General features: G+C 44.5%; 1 protein-coding gene across 2 annotated transcripts in view; it reads left to right on the top strand.

Annotated features, from left to right (window-relative positions):
- NPAS2 (neuronal PAS domain protein 2) overlaps positions 1 to 23886 on the top strand; it is a 174959-nt gene that overhangs the window by 133090 nt on the left and 17983 nt on the right. For both annotated transcript variants that reach the window (XM_007068965.4, XM_043536900.1), the window contains exons 9-16: positions 1361 to 1443; positions 2888 to 2994; positions 4701 to 4848; positions 10661 to 10742; positions 11760 to 11901; positions 14552 to 14661; positions 14861 to 14953; positions 21874 to 22020. In XM_007068965.4, the coding sequence (XP_007069027.3) occupies positions 1361 to 1443; positions 2888 to 2994; positions 4701 to 4848; positions 10661 to 10742; positions 11760 to 11901; positions 14552 to 14661; positions 14861 to 14953; positions 21874 to 22020 (912 nt within the window). The remainder of the gene's footprint in view (positions 1 to 1360; positions 1444 to 2887; positions 2995 to 4700; positions 4849 to 10660; positions 10743 to 11759; positions 11902 to 14551; positions 14662 to 14860; positions 14954 to 21873; positions 22021 to 23886) is intronic.

The raw sequence follows: 23886 nt of genomic DNA, 5'->3' as shown, positions 1-23886 counted from the left end.
GCCCTAGTGCATTCAGTGAGGTCTGCCTGGAGATGCAACAAAGTGTGCAACCCTCTAGTATTATTATTATTATTGCCATCATCCCTCTGCGACATGGATTTTATTTTTTCACAAAGAGGCCCCAATCCTACCTAGCATAATATGTTTACTAATTATTATTATCACTTGCTCCTATGGGGGTTGAGAGGCTTAATGAATTAGGGCCAGGTTATTCCTGGCTCTGGCATGAATGCATGTAGGAGTGGGACATGAGAACAAGGTGAAAGGAACTTACCTCTTTATGCCCCTGTACAAAGGCTGGGGAGAGTTTCAGTCCTTGCATTCAGGACACCCAAGGTAGCATTGTCCAGTGGTTAGCATGTGGGTGTGGGACTTAGGATACCCAGATGCAGTTCCCTGTTCTGCCACAGACTTCCTGTGTCACCTTGCACAAGTCATATACTCTCTCTTTTCCTTCAGCTCCTTAGCTGAAAAATGGGCATAATAGTACTTCCCTAACCCACAGGGATGCTGTGAGGATGAATGTATTAAAGGATTGCACAGTGCTCAGATACAGTGGTAATATAGGAGGCCACCTGCGTACCTCAGATTGAGCCACAGAGGTGTGCTGTCCCTTCATAGGTGGGGCCATAATCACGTGCCATCACATGGGCCAGTGATGTTGAACGTCTGCAGGAGGAGAGAGCACATATTCAAGGGTGCAACAGCAGCTAAGGGCTCCTGGAGCCAAAGTACCTGCTAAAAGCACAATGCTTCTTAGGGTGTGTCTGCACTGCAGTTAGGCACCTGTGGCTGGCCCATGCCAACTGACTCGGTCTCATGGGGATCGGGCTACGGGGCTGTTTAATTGCAGTGTAGATGTTCGGATGCAAGGTGGGAGGGTTCCAGAGCTTGGGCTGCAGCCTGAGCCTGAATGTCTACACTACTATTAAACAGCCCTTCAGGCTAAGCCCCTTAGCCCAAGTCAGCTGGCATGGGCCAGCTGCGGGTCTCTAATTGCAGTGCAGACATACCTTCTGAGTTCCTGCCTGGGTTGTGCACTGTCCTCTACTGTGGGCTCTTACAGTACAGCAGTTGTGCTCTTGATATCTGTAGAGTGTTTTAAAAACATAACATCCTATATACTGTAAGAAATAATAATGATTATTAACTTGGCATGTATTGTAGAGTATTCTTTTCTTACTCTATGCGATAATGTTAGTATCAGTTTGTATTAACATTAGATTTCTATTCAACATTACCGGTTGACATCTGTACTTTCTATTTGATTATATTCCTCATACCTGCTGTGTATTCCTATTTAACAAGAAGCAGATGAAGCCGAGAGATAAAGTTAACAAAGATCTTCTTCCCAATGCAGGAAATGTGCATAGCTGAAGAACCTTTAGAGGAATTCACTTCAAGACATAGTCTGGAATGGAAATTTTTATTTCTGGATCACAGGTTTGTGAGCAGAAAAACATACTTGGTTTTGTTTGTACCTGTTTACTGCTATTTTCATTAGCCAGATTCTGTCAAATAATATTATGCTTCACATCAAAATAGTTTGAAGAGCCTGGTTATCAGCACTATTATGACTAAAATTGCTACAAAAGCTGATGTTTGATTTCACTGATTCTGGAACTGGACGATTTTGTCTGCATTTATTTTTTCATCAATCTTTTTTACACAAATACTGTGTGTTAAAAAAAAATTTTTCCTGAAAGTATTTTGATTAGCCAATCCTTATCTGTATTAAAATGTCAGTAGGCTATGAGCTCTAACCACAATAATTTCTAATTATTATACGGCTAATTAGCTAATCCAGAAATCAGAGGTAATAAATCCAGAAAAGTCAGGAGGATAGAGGTTTTTTTGTGTGTAACCTGTGCATTTTAGAAAAATGTGCCATGAAAATATTTCTTTCCAAATTCAGCCATGTGTGCAACTCCAATTGGGCCAGTTGCTGAGGATCATGGAGGGCAGCTCTGTGCTGGTTTGACCAGTCTTGGGGCAGTCGGGCTGGCAAGGTTAGAGGTGTGAATTGGCTGCTCAGACACTCCATGTTCAGGCCCTGCAGAGGCCCACAATGAAAAGAAGCTTATGCAAGTTATCTCCCTGTCTGTTCCTCCAGTCTCAGTGGTACTCTTTGCCATGCAGGAGCCATAGAGGCTGCTGTTGCCTAGAACAGTTGTGGTTCTAGTGAAGTCACTTGCCCCAGGGGAGAAACAGGGAAAGGCCTGAGAATGGGCCGGGGGTGGGGGGGGGATGCTCCTCGAAGCAAGTTCTTGAGAGGATATTGGGTGTTCCTGGGGCGCTCAGTTCCCAGTTACCTTTTTCCTGCAAGGGAGATCTCTGTCTTACAGGTCTATGACCTCTCTGGCTGGCTGGCAACTAGCTAGCTGCTAGCTAGCTCTGGTGTTGGGTGAGGAGAGATGTTGCTCAGCTCCTTTGCTATCTCTGGGTGTAACTCAACCAAGGAGACTCTGCCTCCCCACAACAGGGACATCAGGGTGAGACCATGTTACTCCTGTCACCATTCCTTGGTGACACCACTGCCATATAAGGCAGTTGGGTGGGGGCTGAAGTCACCAGGCAGTGCCTTGAGGGGAAAGGAATTGCTATGGAGCAGTGCCATGGTTGCTCTCCAGTGGGACCTCCCATCTCAGGATGCCCGTGCCACTCTGCAGGTGTGGAACCCAGTCGGGAAGCTGAGCTACAGCTGAGCTCCCTGCCCAAAGAGCAGAGAAGTCAGGATTTGGCCCATTTATTTCAGTGGGAGTTACGTATGTGTAAGTGAGAGCAGAATTTGGCCCAACTGACACTCTGAATTTCCTATTTAACATAGAAAAAGTTGCTGTGTGTTTCATTGTTTTGATTAAATAATTTGTACTGTGCCCATATGCAGAGCACCGCCTATTATAGGATACTTGCCTTTTGAAGTGCTGGGAACTTCTGGCTATGATTATTACCACATTGATGACCTAGAACTCTTAGCAAGGTGCCATGAACACTGTAAGTATTGCATAGTGTAAGCTCATATGAATTAATTGGCATGCTTGTTCTCAGTAAAATGCAGCTTCCGTTAAGATAGGTGTAAACTTGGTGGCCCAGGTTCTTACCTCTGGCACACTGCTATAAACCTATGAACTGACTTTAGTGGACTTGTTTCAGATTGAGTGTTCTTTAGCACTTAGAAGGCCAAATCCTGCTTTTGTTATTCACACAAGAAGTGCCAATGACAAGCAGTCAGGTGGACTCATTGCATGAGTGATGCAATCAGGATTTGAGCTACATTCTGTTATTCCAATAAACTCACACAGTCTTGGAGAAGGTCACAGCTTTGTAAATCTTCTGCAGATTGTTATCCCTGTGTTGTTCAATATATATTTAAAATCAGGGATTATTTAAATGTACTCTATTAGGATTTTAAAAAAATACCATTTACTAAGTGAAGAAATATAAAAATCAAGCAATCTTATTCAAATATTGCTTATAGCATTGATGGTAATTCTCAGTTTTATTACCCCGCTATGGTGTGAACGCCTTCAGTCAAAATTAGTTTTGGGATTTTGACATTAAAATATAAGGCTAAATGCATTGAAGTGGGAGACCCTTGATGTTAATAAAACTAAAGCAGGGGTGAATTTGGCCCAGGAAGGTTTAAAACATTCAGGGCAAGTGTAAACTACAAAACTAAGTCGACCTAAGTTACATCAACATACAGTCACCACAGTAATTAAATTGCTTTTGCGTATCCGTACTACGCTCCTTGTGTCGGCCGTGTGTGCCCTCACCAGGAGCACCTGCACTGATTTAACTGCCAGTGTGGGACATTGTGATACGACTTCTGAAAGCCAGCAACAATCGATGTAATGAATGCAGTGTCTACAGTGACATTTCATCAACCTAGCTACATTGACCTAAGCACTACGCCTCTCATGGAGGTGGAGTTATTAAGTTGGTGTCGTGGGCAAGTTACATCTGTGGGAGCTACATTTTAGGGTAGACACTTACAGAGTTAGGTTGACGTAACTAGCTGCCTTGCATCGATCTAACTCTGTAGTGTAGGCCAGGCCTCAGTCAGGTCATCTCTGAAATCTTTACTGGCTGGGGAATTTCATTCAGTTTCAAATGATTTTCATCTGTGTCTCATGTTATCTCAGTGTATAGACTTAAGGCCAAATTTTGCACTGATTTAAACTATGTCATATAAGCCAGTGGATGTGCATAGGGTAAGTCTGCACAGGATTTAGTCCACCTTCTAAGGCATTCACATGCTCTATTTCCTTGCTATGGAACTCAGACCTTTTCACATACAGTTATATAGTCTTAGAAATCAATGCCAGGTGCTTATTTGGCTAATTTGTGACCAGCACTTAGAACACAGAAAGAGTTACATATAAATTGTAGTTATTAATACATGGCCATAGTTAGCATTCATCATATTTATGCTATTTATAAGCATACTGTTGTACATTTAAAATTTCAGAAAGGGATGCCTGGTGACATACATGATCATAGAATCATAGAATCATAGAATATCAGGGTTGGAAGGGACCCCAGAAGGTCATCTAGTCCAACCCCCTGCTCAAAGCAGGACCAAGTCCCAGTTATGTGCTTTTACCATAAATCTCAGAGAGATTTCTTACAAAACTTTTTAAAAGTTATTTTTCACATTTTAAAATTTGTTATATGCAGTCTCCGTTTTCTACTAACAGTGATGCAGTTTGGCAAGGGAAAGTCTTGTTGTTACCGGTTTCTGACCAAAGGACAGCAGTGGATCTGGCTGCAGACCCATTACTATATCACCTACCATCAGTGGAACTCCAAGCCAGAGTTCATTGTATGCACACACACCGTAGTAAGGTAGGGAAAAGACTTAGTTATATTTGTCACCATTGTAATCAAGTCAGACTCTATGGACCTAAAAGCACAAGAACATATGGACATTTTAATGATTTCATAAAGTCCCCTTAAGAGTCTTTCGCATAACAAAAAGGAAGTCTGAATTCTGTAGAGAAAATAAGCTTCATTAAACAAATATGATCAGGTTAAGTCTGTCTTCATGCTCCATGTACCATATGAGAACAAAATTCATTTGTCAGCCATCAGACTCTTAAAATCAGGGGCCAGCTTATTGGTTGCATTTGGCCCCCTTTGTGCCAATCCTATGATAGAAAGGGGCCGTGAAGTATCGCATTACATCTAACCACTGGAGAATTCCCTCTTGTAGGTGTAACCCATACACCTCCTGGGTGTGGTGTTCTGTCCCATCTAGTGGCACCGAGACCACTTAGGCCTTGTCTACAGTACGCCGTTATTTCAGAATTAGCCGAGTTAATTTGAAATAAAACTGATTCCGTCCACACGACCAAACCGCTTTTTCGATTTAAAGGGATCTTTAATCCGATTTCTGTACTGCACCTCGGCAAGTGGAGTAGCGCTAAAATCGAGATCGCAGTTCCAGGTTACAGGTACTGTGGACGCAATTGGACGTTTATTGGCCTCCGGGAGCTATCCCAGAATGCTCCCTTGTGACCGCTCTGGACAACACTCTCAGCTCTGATGCACTAGCCAGGTAGGCAGTAAAAGGCCCGGAAACTTTTGAATTTCATTTCCTGTTTGGTCACCATCAGCACAGTCCACCATCACATGAGACCACGCAGTCCCTGATTCGCAGACGAGCTCCAGCATGGTCCGAACAGGAGGTACTAGATCTCATCGCATGTTGGGGAGATGAATCTGCTATGGCAGAACTACGTTCCAAAAAAGGAAACGCAAATACGTACGCTAAAGTCTCCAGAGCCATGACGGAAAGAGGCTACTCCAGGGACACAGAGCAGTGTCGTACAAAAATCAAGGAGCTCAAGCAAACGTACCAAAAAGCCAGGGAGGCGAACAGGCACTCTGGGTCACAGCCCCATACATGCCGTTTCTACTGTGAGCTGCATGCAGTTATGAGGGGTGATGCCACCACTACCCCACCACAGTCCATGGACACCTGCAAGGGGGAGTTGCACGGAGCGAGGAGGATGAGTTATTGGAGGACGAAGAGGAGGAGGAGGAGAGTGAACATGCGGCAAGTGGGGAATCCATTTTCCCCCCTAGCCAGGAACTATTCTTAATGCTGGACCCAACAGCCTCCCCCCACTCCCAATTCGGGCTCCCGGACCATGACCCTGGGGAAGGCACTTCTGGTGAGTGAGAGCCTGATCGGAGCCATGCGGTGGGGGGTGGGGGGAAACCCAGCCGCGCTGGGTTGTTCGTGTTTAGTTTAAAGGGCTCATCCCTGCTCAGAGCCTCATCGGAGCAACATAATGTGTGGGGGGGGGGGAGGCGGAGGGGGTGTGTTGTGTGAAGCGATCATCCCAGAGAGCCTGCAGGCCCTCCTTTTATATGGCAAACCCACCAGGCATTGCTTGCTATGGGAAAGGGGGCCTGGCACTTTGAAAGCATTGAAATGAATGTGGAAGAAGCAGAACGCTGCATTCCCCTAGGGCTTACCATGGCTGCCTGAAAGCTGAATTCTGTTGCCCGGCCGCATGTGATGGCTTACTCACACCAAAGTGGCAGGCACTTCAGTATAAGAGGCAAAATGCAACCTTGTACAGAAAGAACATGTGCTGTGTACTATGAATTGCCTATTTCACTGAGAAAGTGTCCCCTTTGTTCTCTAAAATGTATCTTTTAAAATACTACCCTCCCTTTTCCTCCTCCCCGCAGGTGCAAATGTTTCAACGCGGCCCCTATCTGCTCCGCCCCAGAGGCTGGTCCAGATTAGACGGCGGAAAAAACAAACTCGGGACGACATGTTTGCCGAGCTCATGCAGTCCTCCTGCACTGATAGGGACCAGCTGAATGCATGGAGGCAAACAATTGCGGTGTCCCGTAAAGTGTTAAATGAACACGAAGAGAGGAGGGACGCACGCGATGAGAGCAGGCAGGATGCTATGGTCAAGCTCATGGGGGAGCAAACTGACATGCTCCGTTGTATGGTGGCTCTAATGCAGGAAAGGCAGCAAGACCACAGACTGTCACTGCAGCCCCTGTATAACTGCCCTCCCTCGTCTCCAAGTTCCATAGCCTCCTCACCCAGATGCCCAAGAACCGGGGGGGAGGCGGGGGAGAGAAGCTACGGGGACCCACACACTCAACCTCAGAGGATTGCACAAGCAGCAGAAAGCTGGAATATCCGAAATTTTGATTTGGTTTCTGGACTTGTCCTTATGTCCTCCTCCACCCCCTTCCCCCGGGCTGCCTTCTGATTTCTCCGAGTGTGTTGTGCAACAAATAATAAAGAACGTTTTTTAAACAATTGTGACTTTATTTCCTTTCATATATATAGGGGGCTGGTAACTTCAAGAGAAACAAACAGAACTGTCACACCGTACTCTGGCCAGTCATGAAACTGGCTTTCAAAGCTTCTCTGATGCTCAGTGCGCCCTGCTGCACTCTTCTAATTGCCCTGTTTTCTGGCTGTGGAAAATTGGCCGCCAGGCGAGTTGCCTCAACCTCCCACCCTGCCATAAACATCTCCCCCTTACTCTCACAGATATTGTGGAGCACACAACAAGCAGCAATTACAAGTGGAATATTGGTTGTGCTGAGATCTAACCGAGTCAGTAAACTGCGCCAGCATGCTTTCAAACATCCAAGAACACATTCTACCACCATTCTGCACTTGCTCAGCCTGTAGTTGAACTGCTCCTTATTACTGTCCAGGGTGCCTGTGTACGGCTTCATGAGCCATGGCATTAAGGGGTAGGCTGGGTCCCCGAGGATAACTATAGGCATTTCAACATCCCCAACAGTAATTTTCTGGACTGGGAAGTAAGTCCCTTCCTGCAGCTATTCAAACAGACCAGAGGTCCTGAAGTTGTGAGCGTCATGCACCTTTCCCAGCCATCCCACACTGATGTCGGTGAAATATCCCTTGTGATCCACCAGTGCTTGCAGCACCATGGAAAAGTACCCCTTGCGGTTTACGCAGTGGACGCCCTGGTGTTCCGGGGCCAAGATATGGATATGCGTTTCGTCTATCACCCCTCCGCAGTTAGAGAACCCCAGCGCATTAAAGCCATCCACAATGGTCTGCACATTTCCCAAAGTCACTACCCTTGATAGCAGCTGGTCAATGATTGCGTTGGCTACTTGCAGCACAGCAGCCCTCACAGTAGATTTGCCCACTCCAAACTGATTCCTGACTGACTTGTAGCTGTCGGGCATTGCAAGCTTCCACAGGGCTATGGCCACTCGCTTCTCAACTGTGAGGGCTGCTCTCATTTTGGTGTCTTTGCACTTCAGGGCAGGGGAAAGCAAGTCACAAAGTTCCATGAAAGTGGTCCTATGCATATGAAAGTTTCGCAGCCACTGGAAATCATCCCATACCTGCAACACTAGGCAGTCCCCCCAGTCTGTGCTTGTTTCCTGGGCCCAGAATCGGCGTTCCACGGCATGAACCTGGCCCAACGCCACCATGATCTTCCAATTGCCACATGCCGTGCTTCTAGGAATGTCTGTGTCCATGTCCTCATCGCTATCATAATCGTGCTGTCGTCGCTTCGTCGCCCAGTTTTGCAGGTACTGCACATACTGCTGGATAATGCACGAGGTATTTACAATGGTCAAAACTGCAGCGGAGATCTGAGCGGGCTCCATGCTTGCCACGCTATGGCGCCTGCACGGGTAATCCTGGGAAAAGGGTGCGAAATGTAGGAGAGCAGAGTGGCAGCGGAATAGGTGCTGTTCGGTTCACAATAGCCAAAAAAAGGCAGGAAATGGTTGTCTTCTGTAGCTTTCACGGAGGCGAGAGCCCAGGACAGACAACATGGAGAAGCTCAATAGCGCAGCAAGAGCGGGAGAGCAGAGTTGGCAGCGGAAGCTGTGCTGCTCAGTTCACGATGGCTGAGCATAGTTGGCAGTGGAAGCAGTCGATGAGGAAGAGAAAGAGTAGATACTTATAGAGATTACATAGAAAGACGAGAGGAAATGCGAGATGGATTCATAGTACCAGGAGAGAAGCGGTGCACCGTACTGCACCATCTGCTGAAAGCAGTATGGCGTCTGCACGCCAAAAAGGCACGAAATGATTGTCTGCCATAGCTTTCACGGCGGTAGGGGTGACTGACGACACACACCCAGAAACACTCTTGAGAATGCTTTTGCCCCATCATGCACTGGGAGCTTAACCCAGAATTCCAATGGGTGGCGGGGACTGCGGGAACTGTGGGATAGGTACCCACAGTGCAGCGCTCCGACATTTGATGCTAGCGTCGGTACTGTGGATGCACTCCACCGAATTCACGCGCTTTAGTGGGGACACACAAGACCGAAAGTATGAAATCACTTCCGAAAATTCGAATAGAATAATTTCGAAATAATTTCGTACTGTAGAGTGACATACCCTTAGAGAGAGAGAGAAAGAAAGAGAGAGATGAATGAGTTTGCTCTACAGCTTTAGCTAACAGCAATGTGGCTTTTAGCTCATGCAGTAGAGGCTCATGCACTAACATTCAGAGGCCCCAGGTTCGATCCCGCCCACTGACAACTGGGGTCTGTCGGTGTTACACAGGGATCAGCCATGCATGGTATATGGCAAATGTAATGGTAGTAGGCCACCTCTCTAACAGCCTCTGACACAAGGGGCAAGGCTGAAGAAAAGAGAGTGAGGCCAGAGTATTGATACATTCCAGCTGTTCTTGGCTGGTGGAGTGGCCCCTTGGGGCCAGAGATGACTAGGAGTAGGTTAAAGTAGTTGACCAGCTCACAGATAGGGGAATTGCAGATTTGGCTTAAAGCTACCTTTTATCCCCATCTCTTCTGCTCAGCTGGAATCAGAGAATCAGGACATTCAACTGTATAAAATAGTACAAGACAGTACAATAGTACAATACAGCTTATGGATGTAAATGCAGCATAGGTGACTGTATTTCAAGTGTTGCTTTTGAAAATAAGGAGGAGGCATAACTCTCAGCTCCTACACAGTGTTAACATAAAGAACAAGAAAATTAAAAAGCTTTGAGCATATTTCAGAGTAAATAAAATTCTGGTGTTTTGGGGACTTAGACAGTAGCAAGCCACTGAGGTCCTGATTCTGTCCCCTGTTCCAGCCCCACCCCCCCACTCCAGGTCACAGTAGGCTAGGTAGGAGAAGCATAGGGCTGCTGTAAGTGGCCCGATAGGATCCAGCATAAGGGGTGTGCTGGGAGTGGTTGTAGCACTCAGTGCAATGGGGATGTAGGGCTGCAGAGCAGCCCATAGGCAGCCTGCTTAAGAGTGGGGTGGGATGGAAGTGAGTGATGAAGGTTTATATGGCAGTGGGGGAACAGGCTGATCACTTAACTTTCATTTCCTGACATTCTAATATTTGGGATTTTTCAAAGTGTGGAACTTTTGTAAAGAAATTGTAACATTGTTTTGGGTTGGACTCCAACAAAACACACTTTCAGCCTTAACACTTTTTTAACAAATGTTTTGTTTGTGAATGGATATATAGAAGTTGAGCAGAAATTGAAAATAAAAATACAGTCCTTCAAATCATATGCATTAATTGTGACTTGATTTCATTTATCATGTAATGGTTTACAATACCATGTAATGTTGCTCCATTTGTTTAAAATGCATTTTATAAAATAAAATAATGAAATGTTACTCATGTAGAATGACATTTTTCAATTAGTTATGCCGATGTTCGAGTGGAAAGGAGACAAGAACTGGCCTTGGAAACTGCACCCTCAGAAGTTGTTTCTTCAGCACTAAAGGTATAACCAGATATGTTTTTCATAAACATGCAGTAATTGTGACCTATTCTTGTGTTAACATTTCCAAAGATCTAGAAGCAATGCTGATCTAGACATATTCCCTGAATTTTATACTCCAGGGTTCGATGAGCTCTTGAACAATTATTTAAGTAAACTGGAGATGCGCATAAAAGGACAAACTTAGAGGTCAGAGAGCGTGGTGAAACACAAAGCCTGGGCAGTAGCATTGTAAGCTTTATCATGCTTCCTTGCCAACATGCTACGATTTGACCTAGAGGGGCTATTTCTAAGAGTGAGATTCCTTTTGGAACAATCATCTTGAGATTGTTTTTCATGCACAAGAATACTGCATATTAAATATAATATAATAAGTAATATAATACTGCATATTAAAGCAGAGTGTACAAAAGTTATTTATAAGCAGTACCCTGTCACGATAATACCTGAGTCTTTCATCTAATATGTCACATGGTGATACCAATATAAACAAGTTTTAGGAGGAAAAATTCACTCCTGTGTTGACTTGTCTGCCAAATTCCTACCTAGAGTGGATCAAAAGGTCACATTTATTACAACCTGAAAAACAGGGTTTAAATGAAATTGCCAACTCATCCTTAACTACACACTGACATGCATAAGTCTGAACCTGTCCAAAACGTGTTATCTGAAGAACAAAGGGTCCAATTTTGTGCATTGCTGAATGGTTCTGGGTATTCTCACTCACCACTGAAGGAAGAAAGAGATTCTGCAACTCAAAGGACTGGACCGAAAATGAATAGGGCAATAGCCTGCATGGTCTTTCCACAACAGTAAAAGCTCATTCATATGCAGTTGGAAGGTATAGCAGAAGTAGGTGTCATAGACATTCTGGCCCAGGTTCTCTGCTGCTGTAGATTGTAATAGCTCCATGGAAGTCAGTTTATACCAGCTGAAGATCTGACCTTACGAGTACTATTAGATACATGACAGAACACCATACCCTGTCAGATATAATATGATGTTTTTTTTTAATTTTAGGACAGTGGCTTAGTCTTGAATCCCGAACAGCACTTTAATGCACTTGAAATAGGTGTCTCAGTTCTCAACACTAGTCGAACACCCTCTGTATCATCTAGAAGCTCACACAAATCTTCCAACACACCCATGTCTGACCCTGCATGTAAGTGATGTTATTATGGAGCTACTGTATCAATACTTTATTTTAAAATTAGCTAAATTACCCCCCAAAAAGTGAGTGTATCATTCCTGATGGTATAATAATTACTGGTGAGATGCTGAAGGTGCTGATGACATGTCCATTAATTCCATCGCCCATGGACAGGTAAGTAGTTAATTGAAGGTGGTAAAATGGGCTGATGTAATCATCCATGTCTTTGGACTAAAGGGGGCTAGTTGTGAAGCCTGTTGCTGTTGAGTTCTATGAAGATGAAATTTACAGTTGCTAGGCACAGTTCCAAGCTATAATATTATACTGTGTTGTCCTGGAAGTTAGTAAGGTCGTCAGCTGGAAAGTTCTGAAACTCAAGGCTAAATTCAGAAGTCATGCATAAGGTTTTAGTAAAGCCCAGTGGTTCTCAACCTATTTACCATTGTGGGCACATGCGGCCTACAATGTGTTATGTGGGTCGCATCCAGTACGACCTATATAGCCCTGATGATGTCACATGGGCCACAGCTGTGTGCTGATTGGGCCACAAGCGGCCCACGGGCCACAGGTTCAGAACCACTGGTACAGCCAAATGCATGGTGATACACGTAGGAACAAAGAATGCAGGTCACACTGACAGGGCCGGGGACTGCATTCTCGATGCCGTGATTCTGAAAGGATTTAAGGGTCATGATGGCTCTCCAACTGAATACAAACTCCCAGTGCAATGCTGTGGCTGAGACCGTTAATATAATTTTTGAAAGTACAAATGGAATTCTGAGTAGGAGTAGGGAGGTGGTATTACCTCTGCATAAGGCATTGGTGAGACCATTACCCCATTACTGTGTCCAGGTGTGGTGTCTGCACTTCAAAAAAGAATGTTGAAAAGTTGGAAGAGGTTCAGAAAAGAGCTACAAGAACGACTGAAGGTCTGGAAAACATCCCTTACAGTGAGAGACTTTAAAAGCTCAATCTGTTTAGCTTGTCAAAGAGAAACTAAGAAGTGAATTGATCATGGGGTATGAGTACCTATAGGATAAAGGTATAATGAGCTCTAACGACAGGAAGTTAAAGCTAAATAAATATAGACTAGAAATAAAGTACAGATTTTTGTTAAGGTAACCAACCATTGAAACAACTGACTGAGGCATGTGGTGTATTCACCATCACTTCCCATCTTTAAATCTAGATTGGCTAACTTTCTAAAAGAGATGCTCTAGCTCCAACAGAAGTTATGGGCTTGATGCAGGAATTATTAGATGAAATTCAATCACTGTGTTATGCAGGAGGTCAAACTAGAGGATCATAATGTTCCCTCCTGACCTTAAAATCTATGAAGTGGTGTAAGTTAGACTCCCATACATGCACTCAGACCCCATACCTGTACACACTTATGTATCCCATAAACTCCCGAGGCAGAACCCAAGGGGTGGCACAAAGGTGCCTTTAAATGTTAGGTTTGTGCTCCTCAGATTTGAGGGTATCATTTAGAGCATGGGTTCCCAAACTGTGGGCCATGACACAATCCCGGGTGCCCCCCAAACTGTGTACGTTGGTGGACTGGAGGCCGGTGATGGACCACACCCAGGGCTGGAGGAGCCCAGCACCTTCGGCGGGTGACAGAGAGCAAAACAGAGCCACCGGGTGATGGGCACAGGGTGAGGGGGCTGTCCCTGAGAGGCAGCAGCTCCCAGGGCAGCTGGAGGAGGATGAATGGTTCGTGGCCATTCCTGCTCCGAGCCACTGCACCCCATGATCCGTGGCTGTCAGGCCCCCTGGAGTATCGGCCCTGTGCCTCCTTCCCACGGTGCTCCTCTCCCTGACAGATGCATGTTAACAGTGGGCCGCAGTGCCTATTGCAGCTACACAGGTGGGCCTCGGGAAAAAGTCTGGTAACTCCTGAGTTAGACCAGCATCAAGCCACTCTGACTTAGGTCAGCAGTAACAGCCCATGGGTGATGTTCTGCTGGCCCAGGATCACTGGAGCTGAAGGCCCTGTAGCCATGCCCCTGACACACCTGATAAACAACCTCCTGCATGTGGGCTGGAACAGAGTGCTATAGAACCAGCGATGCGAATTCTACTCCAGCCAGGGATTCACCTATGAAAGAGGAACCCGCATCTGTCCTTTTGGGACACCTTATTGGACCCTTTGCTGTCCTGGATGGAGCACAGGCTGAGTCTGGACCAGTATATACGTTAAGATTTGTGTGGATCCTCATTATCAGCTGTTAACTGTCATTGGAGTCATTGGTTCCCCTTGACGCCAGCTGGAGTTTGATCAGACCCTATATTCATGGGCGGCGGGTATAATAGGTCAGGGGAGGCTCTGCCGCTGGACCCCTGGTTGCGGTGTTTTGGGGGAAAGTTGCAGATTCCGGGGCACCTGAGGAGGCAGTACGTGATATTCAGCTTCATCAGTAATCTCCCTGGACTCCGGCCGAGGTGCTTTGGGCCTCCGGCCGGCCTGGGGCTCCTCTGGCCAGGGGTGGGCGGGTGCTCAGGGCTCCAGGAGCCTTGGGCAGAAGGGGCAGAGCTGGGGCTAGCCTCCCTGAAGGGGGCTCCACCCGCCACCCATGCCTATATTATTACTGACCATATCTCATAATTCTAATTTTATATGGTGATTATTCTTAAATATGAAAAAAAAAATCTCTTACAGCCACACCAACAAAGCTGATCACAGAATCTAACGTTCCCTCCTTGCAAAGAGCACCCAGCATACAGCAGGATTCATCCATGCAAAGACTCAGTCAACCTGTCACTATTCAGGTAGGTTTACAAATGGGCATAAAAATAAATGGAATTTACAAGGAGGAGTTAGATAAAAATGTCACATGTAAAATATGCCAGAGGTTCAATTCAACAAATAAAGAAAGAGCTATGCAAAGACAATCACATTAGGAGAAGACCTGAGATTTAAAGTAGCCATGCATATGAATAAAGTTTGTTTTATTTTTTTTAAACCTAGGCGTCTTTGCCTTCTCAGCCATCATGTGAGCTTCTCCCACAGCAGCTGCTGACCCAAGCAGCTTTGCAAAACCAGCCTACATCTATGGCACAGGTTAGTTGGGGGCTTGAAACTGGAATAGGTTACTTAACCATCTCACAATGTTTTCCCACTTCACCAACCAAAGCCAGGAATATAGGGACCCTCTCAAGTAATTTTGACCTAAAACTACACAGGCTCTAAAACTTATAGTGGGAATGTCTTCTGGATTCTAAACACACACAAACCAATCTGTTGCTGAGAATCTTTTTAAAAAACAACAAAACATTAATCTCTCTTTTACAAAGACCCTTAATATTTGTTTTGCTCTGAAGATGCAGAGAGAGCCAGCGTCAAAGAAAACACAAATTCAACAAGTCCCATTCCCTGAGTTATGCCCTATGAATGGTGATGCAGATGAGGGACTAACTCCTCCATTGGGATCCACCAGCATGGATCCCAAAAGTGGGTTTCGTTTTTGCTCTGAATACCCAACTGATCTAATAGCACTACAGGTTTCCTTGGTACTTGATTAGAAGGAATAAAGAATTTCAATACTGTGTTTTCTCATAACATTGTTTCTGTCCTTCCACAGTTTCCCAGAGATGGAGCCTCTCCTGGCTCTGTTGCACACATTATTCCTTCTAAGAAGCATATGTTGTTCCCTTATGGCTTATGCCCAGGAGGCTCTGGATGACCACTGATATAAAATAACAAAATCTCATTTCTCCTTTAAGTTTAATTTGCCTCCATGACTCCACACCAGCGTATAGTAAATAACAACCCAGTTTATCAGCACTTAGCATTAATTTTCTTTTGCAGATGTTCTTCTCTTCTAGTCTCAAATACATTTTGCAATTTATTTATTTTATTTTATATAAATTTGAATGTATTTCCTTCTTGGCTTTCTGTATTCACATTTCTTGTCTGCCTTCAGAAGTGAATCTAGAGAGATGTCTCCTTATTTGTTTCCCACCAGCCCTAGGTGTCCCACCTCTTCTCATTTGAACAATTACTGGGATCCCAAGTCCATTCCTTTCCACTCCAATTCAGAGTATAATCTATTCTGTTCTGTTCAGGTTCTTATACCATGCCCATCACCGTAATATCTGAGCACTCTCCAGTCAGGTATTAAGCAACTTGACAGACAAATATTTGTTCTCTCATCCTCTCCCCACAGGAGAAGCATGTGCACTGGAGTGTCACATTTTGCACTTACTGCTCAAACCCTCCCCTACTCCTGCCTCCCCTTTCTCCACATAGGATCTCATCAAGAGAAAACTGACAAAAACCAATGTGACCATCTACCTCCCCTCAGCTTGCCTTGCCTTCCCTTCCTACAACTCTCACCTCTTTTTCCCCTCCACAGATTGATAGGTTAGCTATTGGTTCAGTATCAGAATGCCTATGGACTGGCTGAAGTTTGATTAAGTGGAAGCAAACCTATCTCAACACTGTTATTTGGCAATCATCTTTTGGACAGCTAGGCTCTGCCAATCATTACAGTACCTCTGCAGAAGCCCAAGGGGCAGGACTTTTTCACTCATGAATGCTTCCAGTGAGGGCTGCAAATAGACAACTGCTAAGTTCAGGCTGTTGTCGCTTTAACCCTACATAAGAGAGATCTCTAGGAAAAGGTAGCAAGGAGGGTTAAGTTACAGAGAACTAAGGCCACTTGATCTTGAATGAGGTCATCCACCTGGGGGTTTAAGACACTTTAACTTAAGCACATTGATTCGCCTTAACTTTCCTTAGTGTCCCCACCTTACTGAAGACAATCCCCAAGAGTTAGTTATCTCTTGTCTTCCTGCATTCCTAGAACATTTTACTCTATATCTGTTTCAGGAAGCCACACCTCTGCTAGAGGCAACAAAAACCTGCGGTCTGGTTCTTCTTTACACTCATTACCAAATGAAATTTCCGTCCACTTTAAGATCTCTTTACACTGCCAGAACCAGGGGCGGCGGGCGACCTCCCAGCGCGGGGAGGCTAGCCCCCTCCCCTGCCAGAGCCCGGAGGGCGCCTCCACCCCCGCGGTAACCGGTTCCCCCCCACCCCGTGGGCTGGGCGGGCGGCACACGGTCCCCCCTCCAGCCCCCGAGGGCCCTTCCACAGAGCCCCGCTGAAGGAGAGGGCTGGGGGGCGGGGCTGGGAATTCTGCTCCCCGCCCTCCCGGGAGGGGCAGCGGCGGGGAAAGGAGCAGGACGCCGGCAGCTTCTCCGGCGGCGGGACCGCCCCCAGCCCTGTGCTCCGGCTGCGCTGCTGCTGTGGTGCACGGAGGGAGGGTGGAGATGCAGCTCCGTGGAAGGGCAGGGGGGTTCTGCTCCTTTCCCCGCTGCGGTTCCCGGGACAGCCCTGCCCGGAAGTCTCCGGCGCAGCAGGAGGAGGACAGAGGCCCCCCGACCCCAGGTAAATGGGTGGGTGGGGGGCCCCGTGCCTGGGGGTGGGGCGGTGAGGAGTCACATGGAGGGGCACGTGGGGCAGTCACTTGCCCCCTTAGCTGGTGCCCCGCCCATACTGGTAAGAAATGGATTTTATTTGCACCACTGGTTTCAGAGTAACAGCCATGTTAGTCTGTATTCGCAAAAAGAAAAGGAATACTTGTGGCACCTTAGAGACTAACCAATTTATTTGAGCATGAGCTTTTGTGAGCTACAGCTCACTTCATCGGATGCATACTGTGGAAACTGCAGAAGACATTATATACACAGAGACCATGAAACAAGTGGGAGGAGGTATTGTTTCATGGTCTCTGTGTATATAATGTCTTCTGCAGTTTCCACAGTATGCATCCGATGAAGTGAGCTGTAGCTCACAAAAGCTTATGCTCAAATAAATTGGTTAGTCTCTAAGGTGCCACAAGTACTCCTTTTCTTTTTACACATTGTAAGGAGAGCGATCACTTAAGATGAGCTATTACCAGCAGGAGAGCGGGGGAAGAAAACCTTTTGTAGTGATAATCAAGGTGGGCCATTGCCAGCAGTTAACAGGAACATCAGAGGAGCAGTTGGGGGAGGGGGGGAATAAACATGGGGAAATAGTTTTACTTTGTGTAATGACACATCCACTCCCAGTCTCTATTCAAGCCTAAGTTCATTGTATCCAGTTTGGAAAGTAATTCCAATTCAGCAGTCTCTGGTTGGAGTCTGGTTTTGAAGTCTTTCTGTTGTAATATTGCGACCTTTAGGTCTGTAATCGAGTGACCGGGGAGATTGAAGTGTTCTCCGACTGGTTTATGAATGTTATAATTGTGTCCATTTATTCTTTTACATAGAGACTGTCGAGTTTGACCAGTGTACATGGCTTATGTGCAAAGGTATGTGTCTACACACCAAAAAAACCCCGCGGCAGCAAGTCTCAGAGCTCAGGTCAACTGACTCACCCTCTCCCTGTGAGGCTAAAAATAGCTGTGTAGATGATTGAGCTGGAGCCTGGACTCTCAGACACAGCAAAGGGGAAGGAGCTCAGAGCCTGGGCTGCAACCCGAGCGTCTGCGGTGCTATTTTTAGCCTGCCAGCACAAGCCCCAGGAGCCAGAGTCGTTTACCTGGGCTTGGAGACTCACTGTCACAGGGGATTTTTTTGCAGTGTAGACATACTCTAAATGCTTTGCCTATGAGGACTTTATTTTAAACATATATTTTTGTCCTGGCCTAAATACAGTGTTATGTCTGACCTGCTTGTTAGCCTGTGGTTTTTAAAATGAAATCTAAACCACAATTATGACTGAATGTAGTTTGAAAGTAAATGATCATCTTAAAAAACAAAATCCTATCTATTAACATATTAGTTGATTTGTCTTTTTCACAGTAATGCACTAAAAAAAAAATCCCACCAAAACACAGTGCATGCTAATGAATGAATAATAGTCATTATTGTGTCTGAGAATGCAGATGTTACTAAAAAGGCAGAAAGAAAGAGTAGAAAGTGTTGCTGTCTTTCATATTAACACAAGAAATCGTGAACAAAATGATGATAAGCTGCATCCAAATATCTCACAGATTTGATCTTTCACATTTAGCCATATTTGTTATTTATTATTGTCTGGAAAGCTGGTATTTTGTGTTTTTCACTTTTCTGAGTACACCACAGAAACATAGAATTGTTACAGTGAAGATGATCAGTAATTTAATCAGGCACTGATCATAGAGTTAGAATAAAAACAACAAGGAGTCCAGTGGTACCTTAAAATCTAACAGATTTATTTGGGCATACACTTTTGTGGGTAAAAAACCCATTTCTTCAGATGCATGGAGTGAAATAATGACAGGTTTCAGAGTAACAGCCGTGTTAGTCTGTATTCGCAAAAAGAAAAGGGGTACTTGTGGCACCTTAGAGACTAACCAGTTTATTTGAGCATAAGCTTTCGTGAGCTACAGCTCACTTCATCGGAAGTGATGAAGTTCAATGAAGTGAGCTGTAGCTCACGAAAGCTTATGCTCAAATAAATTGGTTAGTCTCTAAGGTGCCACAGGTACTCCTTTTCTTTTTATGGAGTGAAATAGTTAGAATGGTGGAATGCCTTGAGTTAAGCTCTGTCATTTGTTGTAAGTTTACAGCTTGTTTCCTAATTACTTGAACAGATCTTGAGGTAAATATTGTAAGGAACAGGTTCAAGGCTGCTCACCTATCCTCGTAGGAAAACAATGGAACCTTTTCCTGTAGGTGCCATTGCTAGGCTGTAGTATAACTCTGTTTTCTACACTGAATCACAGGTTTGCAGAAAGATTAATTGAACAAAAAAAAAAAAGTGTTTCTAAACTTCTGCCCTTAGTGACATATGTTTAACAAACCAGCTAATTGTTTTTGTTTAAATGTGCTAGTAAAAGAAGAAACACAAAGAGGAAAATATGGAATGAAATACTAAAAGTGAATCTAGCTAAATATGAGAACATGCTGAATAAAAATAATGCTAATAATTTATTTCCATCAGAAGCAACGTCTTTTGGCTTTTACTTTGTACAACAAATTTAAAGCTAATATCTAGGCATACAAATTATTTCTTATTAGAAAATTATTTGAGGAAAATCACATTCCTTTTCCAAAGCATCTAAAAAAAGTCCATGTAAATTGGAATGAGTATTTTATAGCCTGGTTAGACAGTCGGAATGAACCATTTGCCTAAAATTGTGTTTTCTTTCAAAACTGTCTGATAGAAGAGGTGCCTTTTAAGGACTGAGAGGAGTTTCAAGCCTCAGTAATAGAATTCATATGAGGGAACTAGTTTCCACAAGTGAGTTTTAAAAAACAAACCCACCTCTATAGATCCATGGTGGAGCAGGGATTATCTTTGCCTAATCCAATCATGTACTGCTGGATAACATAGTTCCGTAATGGCATAGTACCAAGGGGATCCAGAGAAACATTGGGTCAGCCTTGAGCAAGTGGAGTTTGATGCTCTTTTGGAGCCACTTATCTTGTACTCCAAACAGAGGGTTTTCACTCACCCATGAGTCAGGTTAATATTTTCTATTTGGGATAGAATAAGAGTTAGAGCTAGCCCTGTCCGGCCTGGTCTACACAGTGGGGATCGATCTAAGTTATGCAACTTCAGCTACGTGAATAATGTAGCTGAAGTCGACGTACTTAGATCTACTCACTGTGGTGTCTTCACTGCGGTGAGTCAACTGCTGATGCTCCCCCGTCGACTCCACCTGTGCCTCTCGCTCCGGTGGAGTACAAGAGTCGACCGGAGAGCACTCGGCGGTCGATTTATTGTGTCTAAATCAACCCCTGCTGGATTGATCGCTGCCCGTTGAGCCGGCGGGTAGTATAGACATACCCTAAAAGGAATATCAGGTCTGTTTTCGAGTTGAGCAGAGGTGCTGGATTTAATGTGATGGGGCTATTGTTGAAAGGCAAAAATGTTCTGGATACCAATGCCATAGGGAAAACTCAACTTAACACATGGTTCAATATTTGCCTACCTTCAATTAACAATCCTGCAAGGCACTGGGCACTCCCCACTCCTGCTGAAGTCAGCGTGGAGACCAGAGATCTCTCACAGCAACTGAAAGTGGGATGTCCCAATATCCCAATTTCTGACCTTTGCCAACTAATCTCAACATAGAACATACTAAATGAAGATGAGAAGATGGGGAGGACTGCTGGGGCAAGGAAATCTCTCTGAACAGTGACCTTTGATTTGGTGGAAAGTTACCTCCTCTTCTATATGTGTAAATAAAAAGGAAAATCATTTTAAAGTTTTCTTCACTTCTCCCCTTCAGAAAGTTTACATGGATAATTCGGATATTTGCTGGAGGGAATATGGGGGAGGAGGTATTTTCCTTCATATATGGAACTGCTTTAAAGTGAAGCAGTTCTGTGAATGAAATCTCAACATGATAGGCTAGATCCTCAACTGGTATATCAGCATAGCTCCACTGAAATCCAATATGCCATACAGACTCACCAATACCAGACAGCCCTTTGATTCTCCCCCCCCCCCCCGCCTTGGAACTGTAAAGAATGGGTTCTATCAAATGGTCAGGCTCAGTTTGATTTATTAATCAAAGATGAGGCATCTAAGATCACAGAGCAACAAACAGAAAAAGGTGATGCTCATCAATACTGGGGTCCAGTCTGCCACTCACCCTGTCCCAAGCTGTGTTACAATCTATGGATCTTTTATAGACCCCTTTTTCAATCACATACAAATTATGGTTAGAAATGTCACCATTGATGTCAGTGAATCTGTCTAGACTTAAGTACTAAAGTACCATCTGATGAGTAATAAGATAACAAAGAACCACCTTCAGGAGGAGATCAATCTGGGGTAATATCGATGAAGCTCTATCACTTGAACAGATATGCCTGAGATGGAAAATAGAAAAGAAGATTCCATGGTGTCCAGATGTTAGCATATATAAAAAATATATTTTGACTTCATTTTGCAAACAAGAAACCAAGCACTACGTACAGAATACAATAGCACAGAGCACAATTCTTACCATAATGACAAGAAAGAGACATGGTTGTTTGTTTTCTCTTTTTAAGTTCTCGGCACAATTTAACATGTTCCAGACCATCAAGGAACAGCTGGAGCAGCGAACTCGGATCCTGCAGGCCAACATTCGGTGGCAGCAGGAAGAGCTCCATAAAATACAGGAACAGCTCTGCTTGGTCCAAGATTCCAGTATACAGGTGAGTAATGTCAGTGTCATCACGAGGCAAACAGACTGTTTTCAGACTCTGTATTTCTTAGTGTGGGCTGTTTTCATTTTATTTGCAGAGTCAAAGAAATCTAAACTTGAGAAAACTAATTCATCAGGAGCCTGTCAGTCACAAAAATCAAGACATGCTAAGGGCTGTCTATATAGGAGGGCTTGTCCCAGCAGTCACAAGAAGAAATGGAAGGGCTGGTGGTCTTTCAGATTAGTTTTTTCATATATTGGAGTATTTTAATCTACTGAGACTTCAGAATGAGCCGTTCTCATCGAAGGGTGTTCAGGCTGTGACAATGAAATCACCACTGCTTTGATAGGGTCTTCATTTCACTAGCTTCTATTCACTTTTTGCTTCAAGTTAGAGCTACTAGTCCTCAGTATCAAGTTGAACAGCTCTGCGTCTGCCTACATCCCTTCCCTACTCTTCTGTACTCCAAACCCTGCATATGCTCCACCCAAGCTTGTCTCTTTCACTCACTCCCAAATCTGTGACTGCTTGCATGCCACCTTCCCCTCTTGGAAGTGCATCACAAATAACATTTGCCAAACACCTTCCCTGGCCTTCAAAAAACTGCTGAAGAAACCACCTGTCCCACAAAATCTTCCATCTATAAAGTGCACACCCCAGTTTGTGTTTGCCTTCAGACTGAAACTTCATTGGACCTGGGCGTCTTATCTTTACCTGTATCTACTGTACTATATAAACAATACCGTACAACTCACGTATCGTTAACTACTAGTGGAGACATTGCCCAGCATCTCAGATTGTTTCTGGAGGAGGAATTACTGCTATCTTCCTGATAATTTAACTTCGAATATTGGGTCAGATCATCCTCCGTATTGAAGGAAGGTTGCACTGGGGATGAATTTGTCCCATTCTGATTATCATATTGATAGGATTATGGGCACACAAACCCCAAACTCACATCACAAAATCAATTAATAGCCAAGTAGCATTGTAAACATTGTAAACAGGGTGAAATCCTGGCCCTCTTGAAGTCAATGGGAGTTTCGGATTTCACTTATAGTCAGCATCTATAAAAAATCACTTCATACAATGTCACACATGAAATAAATTTGGGTTTGTAGGTTTCTGTGATTAAGAGGTTAATAGTCCCATATCAGAAATCCTGTTACTTAAGTCATTCCATTTAGAATCTATGGTGGTGATGTTTTTGTTGTTGTAAATATAGTAACAGCAACCACAAGCCCCATCCAGGACTGAAGGCCATTGTCCTTGGAACTGCACAAACATATAGGAAGACATATATCCGTGTACATCTTCCAGTGCCTTGATTTTGATAAATGGGAAATGAAAGCCTCTCTGCAATTAACTGGTCTCTTAGTTCAGAATCCTGGAACACTTCTGAAAGCTGTTGTTACTATACATAGCAAAAGGATGATCTCCCTTTCTCCCTGTAATTGGGCACATTGCATTACTCTCTCATGCTCAAGTCTTAAATATTCAGATGCACTGATCCTGTGTTTGCATAGTTTAGAAAAAAGAGGCAGATCACAACATGGTTTCCTCAAATATGGGAAATTGATACTATTTTCACTAGAATTTTTCAATACACAAGATGATACCGTCACAGAGAGGAGGAAGATTGTGGTAACCAAAAGACCATGGGCCAGATTCTCAACTGTGCCCGCAGAGACCAAGCACAGAGAACACGGAGGCTGTCTGGGTGCCTGTTTTGAGGGGATTAAAGGGCAGTGGAACCCTGAACTAAAAAATTACCCCAATCCTATGCTGCCCAGCCCCAGCATAAGTTTAAAGATGCTGAATTGCTCTCTAATTTATACCACTGGCATACGGTCCCTCAGTGGAGGATATGCTAGA

The sequence above is a fragment of the Chelonia mydas genome, chromosome 1 (assembly GCF_015237465.2).
Source record: "Chelonia mydas isolate rCheMyd1 chromosome 1, rCheMyd1.pri.v2, whole genome shotgun sequence".
Lineage (NCBI taxonomy): Eukaryota > Metazoa > Chordata > Testudines > Cheloniidae > Chelonia > Chelonia mydas.
This window is presented reverse-complemented; position numbering and strand designations above follow the sequence as displayed.